The 12027-nt window shown below is 40.0% G+C and overlaps 1 protein-coding gene across 5 annotated transcripts in view; it reads right to left on the bottom strand.

Moving 5' to 3' along the window:
• The window catches only part of cenpt (centromere protein T), a 62400-nt gene that overhangs the window by 11178 nt on the left and 39195 nt on the right, over positions 1-12027 (bottom strand). For all 5 annotated transcript variants that reach the window (XM_073069903.1, XM_073069900.1, XM_073069904.1 and 2 more), the window contains exon 11: positions 7942-8069. In XM_073069903.1, the coding sequence (XP_072926004.1) occupies positions 7942-8069 (128 nt within the window). The remainder of the gene's footprint in view (positions 1-7941; positions 8070-12027) is intronic.

Here is a 12027-nt window from a genome sequence, read left to right as displayed (position 1 = left end):
AGTCTTTGGTTTGAAGGATTAAAGAGAATCCCAAGGCATTCTATATATACGTGAACAAGAGGATAACTAGGGTTAGACTACTCAAGGATAAAGGAGGAAATATGCACTTGGAGGCAGAGGATGTAGGTGAGGTCCTAAATGACCATCAGTGTTTACCAAAGGGAAGGTCATGGAAGATAGAGAGATCAGAGTGGAGTGTGTTAATTTACAAGGGCACTTTGATATAAATAAGAAGTACTGTTGGTTCTCCTAAGACCATAAGATATCGAAGCAGAATTAGGCCATTTGGCCCCTTGAGTTTGCTCCATTATTTCATCATGGCTGATCCAATTTTCCTCTCAGCCCCAGTCTCCTGCCTTGCCCCCGTATCCCTTCATGCCCTGACAAATCAAGAACATATCAACCTCTGCCTCAAATATACATAAAGATTTGGCCTCCACAGCTGCCTGTGGAAAAGGATTCCACAGATTCACCACTTGCTCGCTGAAGAAATTCCTCCTGAACTCCATTCTGAACAATGTCCCTCTATTCTTAGGCTGTGTCCTCTGGTCTTAGACTCTCCCACCATAGGAAACATCCACTCTACATCCACACTAGCAAGGCCTTTCACCACTCGATAGGTTTCAATTACGTTACCCATCATTCTTCTGAACACTAGTGAATACAGGCCCAGAACCATTTAACACTCTTCATGTGACAAGCCATTCAATCCTGCAATCATTTTCGTGAACCTGCTTTAAACCTTCTCCACTTTCAGCACATCCTTTCTGAGATAAGGGACCCAAAATTGCTCACAACATTCCAAGTGAGGCCTCACCAGAGCTTTATAAAGTCTCAGCATTACATCCTTGCTTTTATATTCTAGTCCTCTTGAAATGAATGCTAACATCACATTTGTCTTCAACACCAAAGACTCAACCTGCAAATTAACCTTTAAGAAATCCTGAACGAGGACTACTGAATCCCTTTATGCCCCAGTTTTTTGTATTTTGTCTCCATTTAGAAAATACTCAACCCTTTTTCTTCTACCAAAGTGCGTGACAATACATTTGCTGACATTGTATTCCATCTGCCACTTCTTTTCCCATTTTCCTAATCCAGGTCCTTCTGTAGCCCCTCTACTTCCTCAGAACTACCTGCCTATCCAATCTTCATATCATCTGTAAGCTTTGCAACAAAGTCAAAAATATAGAACGTAAAAAGAATTGGTCCCAACACGGACCCCTGTGGAACACCACTAATCATTGGCAGCCAATCAGAAAAGGTTCTCATTATTCCTACTCTCTACCTCCTGCCAATCAGTCACTGCTTTATCCATGCTAGAATCTTTCCTGTAATACCATGGGCTTGTTAATTAGCCTCATGCATGGCACCTTGTCAGAGGCCTTCTGAAAATCCAAATCCACAATATCAACTAATTCTCCTTGGTCTATCCTGTTTGTTATTTCTTCAAAGAATTCCAACAGATTTGTCAGGCAAGATTTTCCCTTAAGGAAACATTGCTGACTATGGGCTATTTTATCACGTGCCTCCAAGTACCCTGAGACTTCATACTTAATAATCAACTCCAACATCTTCCCAACCACAGAAGGTAGGCTAACTTGCCTATAGTTTCCTTTCTTCTGCCTCTCTTCCTTCCTGAAGAGTGGAGTGACATTTGCAATTTTCCAGTCTTCCAGAAGCATTCCAGAATCTGGTGTCTCTTGAAAGATCATTACTAATGACTCCACAATCTCTTTAAGCCACTTCTTTCAGAACCCCGGAGTGTACATCTTCTGGATTAGATGATCACCATCTAGTACCTTCAGCAGTTTCTGTTTCCCAAGAACCTTCTCTCTAGTAATGGTAACTTCACAGACTACATGCCCCCGGATACTTGGAACTTCAACCCTTCTGCTTGTGTCTTCTCAGTGAAGAATGATGCAAAATATATATTCTGTTCATCCGCCATTTTCTTGTCTCCTTTTACTACCTCTCCGGCATTGTTTTCCTGCAGTCCAACTCTCGCCTCTCTTTTACACTTCATGTATCTGAAGAAACTTTTGGTATACTCTTTAATATTACTGGCTCGCTTACTTTTTCACCTTTACCTTAATAACTTTTTTAGTTGCCTTCTGCCTTCATCCCTGCCAGTGTTCTTTTCCAGTCAATTCTGACCAACTCCTTTCTCATGCCTCTGTAATTCCCTTTACTCCACTGTAATACTGATACATCACTGACTTTATACATATATACTTTACACTGATACATACTGACTTTAGCTTCTCCTCAAATTTCATGGTGAATTTGATCACATTATGATCACTTGTCCCTTAGAGTTTTTACCTAAGCTCTCTAATCAATCCCAGACAACACCCAATCCAGAGTAGCTGATACCCTAGTGGGCTCAACTACAAACTACTCTAAAAAGCCATCTTGTAGCCAGTCTAGAGATTTGCCTTCTTAGAATCCGGCACCAACCTGATTTTCCCAATCTATCTGCATATTGAAATCCCCCATGACTATTGCAACATTGCCCTTTTGGCATGAATTTTTATCTCCTGTCATAATTTGTAGACCACATCCTTACTACTGCTTGGGGGTCTGTATACATCTCCCATCAGGGTCTTTTTACCCTTGCAGTTCCTTGGCTCTATCCACAATGATTCAACACCTCTTTCTAATGATTTGATTTCTTTTTTTTTTTACAAAGCAATGCCACCCCCTGTGCCTTCTTGCCTGTCCTTTCGATACAATGTGTCTTCTTGGACATTAACTTCCCAGCTAAAACATTCTTTTAGCCATGATTCAGTGATGTCTACATCATCATACATGCCAATCTATAGCTGTGCTACAAGGTCATCTACCTTACTCCGTATACTGCGCATATTCAAATATAACACCTTCAGTCCTGTATTCACCCTTTTCAATTTTGTCCACCTTTTATGTTGCAACTCATCCTGTTGACTGCAACTTTGCCCTATCAACAGCCTCTCCTCTGTTTGTAAACCAACTATCTCATCTTCAGCACTATCACTCCAGTTCCCATCCCCCTGTCAAATTAGTTTAAACCCACCCAATCAACTCTAGCAAAACTGCCTGCAAGGATATTGGACCCCCTCTAGTTCAGGTGTAACCCGTTCCTTAGTACAGGTCATACCTTTCACAGAAGAGATCCTAATGATGCATTAAACTGAACCCCTGACCCCTGCATCAGTTCTTCAGCCACATATACACCTGCTAAATCATCCTAACCTCACTGGCAGGTGGCACAGGCAGCAATCCAAAGATTACAACCCTGGAGGTCCTGTTTCTCAGCTTTCTACCTAGCTCCCAAAAAACTCTCTTCAGGACCTCCTCACCTTGCCTACCTATGTCATTGGTGCTGATATGCACCAAACTTCTGGCTGCATTAAGAATGCCATAGATCTGATCTGATCAGAGACATCCCTGATCCTGGCACCAGGAAGGCAACATACCATCCAGAAATTAAACAACATTAAGGTGGGCAAGTTCCTAAGGCCAGATGGAATCTATCCCACGTTATTGATAAACAGACATACTTTATTGATCCCGAGGGAAATTAGGCTTCGTTACAGTCGCTTCAACCTAGAATAGTGTAGAAATATAGCAATATAAAACCACAAATAATTAAATAATAATAAGTAAATTATTCTAAATGGAAATTAGTCCAGGATCAGCCTATTGGCTCAGGGTGTCTGACACTCCGAGGCTAGTAATGAGTTTGCTGGAGCCTTGACCACTATCTTTGTGTCCACCCTAGCCAAAGGATGAGGTCCCAGACAACTGATAAGTAGTTAATGTTGTTCCATTATTCAAGATGGGAACTAGGAATAATCCTGGAAACTATGGACAGTGAGTTTCACATCTGTAATAGGGAAGTACTGGAGAGGATTCTTAGGATAGGATTCATGAGCAAATGCAAAGCAATGGTCTAATTAGAGACAGTCAGTTTGGCTTTGTGGGAGGCAAATTGTGTCTTACTACCTTGATTGAGTTTTTCAAGGAGGTGATGAAGTTGACTGACGAAGGTAGTGCTGTGAATGTTAACATGGATTTTAGTAAGGCTTTTGACAAAGTCCCTCATGGGAGGCTCTTGAAGATTACAATGCATGAAATCCATGGTGTTTGGATTCTGAGTTAGGTTGCCATAGGAGACAGAGGGCAGTGGTTGATGAGATTTATTTCGGTTGGAGGTCTGTGAGTGATTTGTAATACTCTGCAGGAATCTGTCTGGGACTTTTGCTGTTTGTGATATATAAACGTAGAACAGTGGGCTAGTATGTTTGCAGACGATGTGAAGACTAGTGGTGTTGTGGATAATGAAGAAGACTGGCAAAAAAAATACTATGGGATATAGATCAGTTACAATATGGACAGAAAAATGGGAAGTAGAGTTTAAACTAGCCAAATGTGAAGTGTTTCACTTTTGGAGATCAAATGTAAATGGACAGTTGGTGGCAAGACCCTTAATGTTGCTATGTAGCAAGATCTTGCAGTCGGAAGTCCACAACTCCCTGAGAGTGGCTAGGGTAGTAAAGAAGGCATGAGGCACGCTTGCCTTTATTAGTCAAGGAATTGAGTTCAAGAGTTGGGCAGTTACAACACAGCTTTATAAATCTATAGTTAGGACGCATCAGGAGTATTGCATTCAACTATGGTTCAAGGGGACTGCTTTATTGAGTACCTTTGCTCCATCCATCACAAAAGGCAGGTTTTCGCAGTGACCATTTCACATTTTAATTCCATTCCTTGTTCTCATTCTGTAATGTTGGTCCATGTCCTCTTCGACCCCCATGGTCCTTCTTCAGTCTTTTACCTCTTTCACCTATCTCTTCCCAGCTTCTCACTTCATCCCCCCCCCCCCCTGTACCCACCCACGTTCCCACTGACCTACTTTATCTATCACCAGCCAGTTTGTACTCCTTCCCCTACCTCCACGTTCTTACTCTAGCTTTTTCTCCCTTTCTTTGCCAGTCATAAAGGAGGATTCCGGCCCCAACATGTTGACAGTTTATTCATCTTCATAGATGCTGCCTGACCTGCTGAATTCCTCCAGCACTTGTGTGTGCTGCTCTGGATTTCCAGCATCTGCAGATTCTCTTACCTTTTGGATAAATATACCCAAGTTGCAACTATTCTGATAAGTTATATTCTCAGGAAGGGCCAATCCTGCCTAGAATAAAACAAGGATTAAAACAAAGAAGGAAGTGGCCCTTTAAATCTTCAACATGGACTATGGATCCCACAAATCTCATGGCATCAAATATGGGCAATAAACCTTGTTCCTGCTTGGCATCTATCATTCCCCCTCAGCTGATGAACCAAAGCTCCTCCATGCTTAACAACACTTTGGAAGCAGCAAGAAAATTAGCTAGGGCACAGAATGCTCCTTACAGTCAATCACTGAGTGTGGCTTGGTAGCAGCACAAACACTGATCTCGTTGAATTTACTACAGGTTGTAAATGAACAAAGACAAGGGATCAACTTATTTGAGCTTGTCTTCATGATCCTACTATGATGCACATTCCCATTATGACACTGGTGGAAGTGAACACCACACAGGCCTTGTGGTAACCCACCAGTGTGTTATGTGTCACTACAAAATGTACCAAGTGGTTTAGATTTAGAACAAACCTGCATTTCAAAACTGGGCATCCATGAGGCACAAACTGAGATGTACATCACAATAACCACTAATGTGCTGGCATATTCCTCACCTTACTGATGCTATTAAGTTAGGGGTTTAATCCTGGTTCACGCAGGAGTGTAGAAGACCTATCAGGTACACCTAAAAATAAAATGCCAGTCTGGTGTAGCAGAACTACATGCAGGCTAAACAGCACGCAACGGTGATCTCACGGCCAATAGATCATGTCGTACTCCTGTTCGCATTTACTCAATGGGTAAAGGGAAAATATATCATCGGTTTAAGTCATATCACACATAACGAAAAATGACTGTGATTGTCCAGTCAATCATCCTAGACCCAGGATGTTGGTGGAGGAGTTCCTCAGGTTCAATATTAACTGCTTCTTTCCACTGTATATCAGAAGGATATTCATTTATGATTATACATTCAAATCCATTCACAACTTCTCAGAAAGTGAAACAGCTCATGCATTTAAGCAGCATGATCTAGGGAACTGGGCCATTAACATCACTAAAGTGCCAGGCAATGTCCAAATTCAACATGATAATCTAACTGCCTGCCATTCACATTCAGTAGCATTACAATAACCAAGTCAAAATGTCAGAGACAGACAGACAGGGAAACAGGCCATTCAGCCCACCACATCTTCACCAACCAGTGAGCACCCACCTGCACTAATCCCAACTTCTAGCATTTGGCTCATACACTTCTATGCCTAAGGAACTTAAGTGCTCATTTAGGGACTTATTTAATAGCTTGACTCATATCAAACACAAATGCAGTCACTGACACCACTTCAAACACTCTCCTGGTCAATGTATCACTGGTACTCATCACAATCTAGGTGAGAATGGTTTACCTCATATATCTTCTGAATCTCTTTGCCCATGTCCTAAATCTATGTTCTGTTGTTCTGTCTACCTCTGATGGGGGTGGGGGGGGCGGGGGGGGAGAGAGAGAAGCTTCCTTCAGTGTAATTTTATACAGCTTAATCACATCCCCTTAACTCATCTGCTCCAGAGAGAACAGTCTCTCCTCATAATTGAAATGCTCCAACCCAGGCATCAACCTGGTGAATCCCCTCAGAAATCCCAGTATTGCATTCTCATCCTTCCTATAGTGTGGCACCCAGAACTGCACACAATACTCCATTTGAGGGCTAACCAAAGTTTAATAAAGTTGAAGTATAACCCTCCACTTGTACTCCAAGGTCACTCCGTTCACCAATCCTTTCCAAGACTCTACCACTCAAATATATCAATGAGTTTCATTAGTACCTACAAAATTTATCTTGCATCATTCCTTACATTTATCTGGATTGAACTGCACAGTCCATTTCACTGATCAATATCACTTTGTAGACCAAGTTTACCAACCACATTATCCATTACTTTGTGAAATGGAATTCTGTTTCTGACTCTGCTTATATTTGCACTGAAGATACTTGACCTAATGAAGGCTTTTAAACTTAAGATGAAGATTATATTGCCCAGTGGGGATGTGTGCTACATTTAAATTGCTCTGTGTGCGGCTTTTCTACTGCAAGAAGGGTTCAGTAGACAGAAGAAACTGGCAAGGAATTTGCAGGTAGAACTGATCCTTTGTGGACAAATAGGTTTTTCGAAGTGATTGCTAGGATGAGTTGTTCAGTCAAGCCTGAAGTTAAAAAGAACTGTACATTTATGACACTGAAAAAGATGTTGTAATGGTTTTAAAGATGTACTTAGATGCAATTTAAATTTATTTTAAATTATTTTAATAGCTTTTAAATACTGAACAGCAGCCAAACACACAAGCATTTTGAGAACTGGATTGCCTTGAATGGCAACAAATCTGATTGTCCAGTTTACTATCTGTTAAAGGTCTTCTCAGCTACTTTGTGTGCAGGTCTTTTGCTGGCCTAATTATGCACCACAATTACATTATGCAAGGCCACGATCCTTTACAGGGGCGTACCCATTCAGTCTAGGACACTTCTGGCAAGCAACTTTAGCTCTGGGGAATCAGTAAAATCAGGCAGTAAACCTCATTTCGGCCATTGGATTTTCACACAACTTGTATAATTCTATGAGTATTATGCCATATGCATATAGGCCTCAAATTCCCTGAACAGATCTACATTAGCAAAATGAAATTTAATAAGAAATTACTCCAGGCAGTGGTTACCTAGAATCCAATTTAAAAACATCTTCCACTGAAGAACTAACCTTTGTACACATTTAAAACAAGAGAACTGAATATACAAGATAAAACTTGAGAGAAACAACCTTAAAAGTACTTACTATACCTTTAATTTGATGTAGGTAGAAAAGCACCCCTCCTTCAAAATCTTCTTCATTAACGAGTTTCAGTCTTCTCGGTTTTCTGCTCAGAACTGGACCCGACACAGATTCATCAGTACCAAAATTAAGTGATCTGCAATACATTAAAAATGATAAATGTTTTCTCCACATGCCAGAAATTATCTTAATATGGTCCTGAAATACAGGTTCGTGAACTAGATGCCCATCATCAACTCTTTTCAGTTCAGATGAATACTGATGCAATATTCAGTGGACCTATCACAAATTATCAAAATGACTAATCCATGCAATAGTGTTTGCAAAAGCAATATATGATGCAGAATGATCAAACTTGAGATTATAACTAGCACATTTTCTCTATAAAAATGCCACTATTAAATTACAGTATGGTGCACAATAACACACATAACCAAGCTCAAGGACAGCTTCTATCCTGCATGTTACAAGACCCTTGAATAGACCTCTTGCATGATAAAGATTAATTTCACTTCACAATCTATCATGTCATGGTCCTCGCACATTAATGCCCAACATACATTTTCTCTGAGCCTGTAACTATAGATTCCGTATTTTCTTTTTGCTTTTAACTTTGCACTACCTTAAATATACTTGTGTTTTGAAATTATCTACATAGATGGCATGCAGAACCGAATTTCTTACTACATCACAGTATGCATGACGATAATAAACCAATTACAAAGCTTATGAGCAAATACTTGTGAAATGTGTATAAAAGATACCATCATTGAGAGGTAAAGCCCCACATTGAATACTGAACTAGTAAGGGTTCAGACAGAGAAGTAATTTCTACTTATGACCCAGGACTAAAACTAACTAGGAGCTATACAGAAGAAAATCACCCATTAACACAATTCAGAACAAATCATCATCATTCTTTGAGGATATGGGAAGGATATGGATCCTGCTACAAATATGCCAACCAGCACAGGTACAAATATAGAAGCTGGATAAACATACAGGGGAAAATGAAAAGAAAAAAATGCTGGCAGGATTTGAGAAGGGATATGTAGGGGGTTCAGGTGAAGCATAAGCACGGAAAAAATGGGTCAAATAGCCCATCTCTATGTTGTATTTTCTATGAAAAAACTCAACATTTTAAAATTATATCAACAGTGGTCACAGTTCATCAGGTCTTCACACCAAATGCACCTTATGAAACACAAAACAGATGGCCTTCTGATTTAAGAGACCCCTTCTTCCCTCTAAATTTTGGTTCATCTCTTATCACAGGACTAAATGTTAAACACATTTGACAATATGTGGGAGGCGTAATTTTGAATGAGTGAAGAATCAAGAAAGCATCACTTGTGGCTCAGAATTATATGTTCCCTCAGGTGTCTCTCTATACAGTGCAAACAAGCCTACAGATTTTCTATGAAAACCTTCTGTCCTTTTCTGGAGGGAAAGGACTATATCAACATTGAATATCCGTAATTGGATTGTGATTTCTTTAATCACTTTAATCATTTCATAATACGTTACATTATCACAGACACTAGCCGGTAGCAGTGACCAGCAAATGAGCAAGAATTTTTAGCTGTCTTTTCTCCCCAATCCATGGGTATTTATATTTATTATGATACTCCTATTGTCATGCTATGAGCACCTTGACTCACACATCTTTCTAGTGAGAATAACTTAGTTCAACACATGTATTTACCGAAAAACCTAGGAGAAATGTATTCTGATTTGATGTTAATATCGTTTCGCCACCAATGTGAATACAAATGTACAGTAGTTTTTAATTTCAAAGCTTTGTAGTTAGATTATATCTTTGTGTTAAGTGCCTATCATAAGCTATTCCATTACAATTATTTTATGCCATGATCACCATACACTTATTGAATTCAAGATAGAATCAGCTATGATGCGCTCAATGTAAAATAATTTCAAACACTTAATATTTAGCCTTCTAACGGGAAAAAAATAAACTGTGATATAGAGAATGAAGCTTTCATTTTGTTCTAAGATCAGCTACAGACAGCTTAAGATGTAGCAATAATTTGTGATCAGGTTCAAACTTATGTTTTGTAACTCCAAAACATAAAACCAATTGAAATAAAAACATGGAGCCAATTAATAATATGTCTTAGTTTCATTTTTACTGTAAGTGAGGCGCGCTCATATGACATAGTGGTATAATGATGTATACCATTCACGTTCTTTTCCATATATCACATAATGAATTAATTAAATGAACAATAATGTTTAATCAAATATATTTTACAATATTACTCAACATTACTGGAATATTACATACACACTCCTCCCTGAAATATCTCACACACACACACAATGATATATAATACAACAAATATATAGACATCCACAGCATAGTAAATTTTAAGTTGTCCTATTCAGGCCAAAAGATATCATCGCTATGGAGGCTTTCTTACTCTCGTGGGGTAATGTCGTTCCTGACAAGAAGATCACTCTGCTTTCAGGTCAGATATGAGGCTGTAAAACATTGTCCATGTTGGTTGTAGGAGTTGACTCTGGGATGACAGGAAGTGATTCTGACAGCTCTGGCCACCTTTCTTCTCTAATAATTGACGCTGCTCTCAACTGATCGATGTATCATCTTCCATCATTATGTAAGATGCAATCTCCACTGTGTAGGACCGTGGGCCAGTTCCGTTCTTAATCTTTGCAAGAACCCACTTTGATCAACTCTGTTGTCCTTCACCAAGACAATTTGTCCACGAGGGAAACGTTGAACCACTTTGTTTGAGGAGCCTTCAAATTGTCTCAGCTGTTTGTCCTGCATACTTCTCCTCAGACTGGGTTTGAGGAGATCCAAGAGTAATTGCAAGGGACATCCCAGTAAAGCATAGCTGTTGAATTGTTGGTTGTGCAGTTTATTGCATTGTGATTTGCAAGGAGGAAATTGCAAGCTTCTGATTTGGTGTCAGTGTAGTGTGTTCTGCTGACATTGCTTGAAGAGTGTTCTTTAGACTCTGGACAAACCTTTCCACCAAGCCATTTGTTGCTAGGTGGTATGATGTAGATGTAGTATGTCTTATTTCATTCATTCAAGGCTTTTCAATACATCAACAGTGTGTGAGACTGTAGTGGAGGCTATTGGTAACATTACTGGCCACTTTGCAGCTGCATCCACCACTATCAAAATCTTCATGAATACTTTGCCAGGTTAATACTCTGCGCTGTTCTTGCCATCCTCTGGACATGTTGGCATCCCAAACAATGCATGACAAGCTGCTCGATCTGCTGATCTATCCCAGGCCACTAGACAAAACTTTGAACCAACACTTTCATTTTAACCATGCCCAGATGACTGGCATGTAACTCTTCCATCTCTCAGCTTGGATGGTATGACAACTCTCAATCCCCACACAAGGCGACTCGTCAAGAGCAAGTAAAAATGGGGGAACTCGGACTTCTGCTGCACATCCCAGCCACTTTGGGTGACCATGTAGACCTCAGACAGTGTGAGATCTTTTCTGGTTTCCCTTTGGATCATTCCTGCCATAATAGGGAGACTTTCAATTTGAATTGGGGATTGCCAAGAGGAGTGTCCTCTTTTGTAAATGTTTCAATTATTTCCTTTCCAAGGGTAAATAGAACAATCCATCAGCATCTTCATGATTAGTCATCCTCTGGAACTCAATCCTGTAATTGTGTCCTCCAAGAAACAGAGTCCGTGACTGCATTCATGCTGTTGCTGTTAGAGGAACACCCTTCTGTGAATTGAAAAAGGACACTAGTGGTTGATATGATCAGTAATGAGGGTGAACACTTTCCCATACAAGTACTAGTTAAAACGTTTTTCACCCCAAACCAGACTCAAGGCCTCTTTATCAATCTGCACGTAATCTTTCTCTGCAGCGCTAAGGAATGTGGTAGAAAAGCTATGAGGCATTCACTTCCATCACTCATAACATATGCCATTACTGCACCTATACCATAAGGCAAGGCGTTATATACAAGCTTCATTTGCACAATGTGGTTCATCATGTGTAGTACAGTGTCTGATGTCACCATTTCCTTTACCTTTGGGAAAGCCATCTCACACTGCTTTGCCCATCACC

Source organism: Hemitrygon akajei, chromosome 17, assembly GCF_048418815.1.
Source record: "Hemitrygon akajei chromosome 17, sHemAka1.3, whole genome shotgun sequence".
NCBI lineage: Eukaryota > Metazoa > Chordata > Chondrichthyes > Myliobatiformes > Dasyatidae > Hemitrygon > Hemitrygon akajei.
The sequence above is the reverse complement of the archived record's forward strand: the minus strand, read 5'-3'. Positions and strand labels throughout refer to the sequence as shown.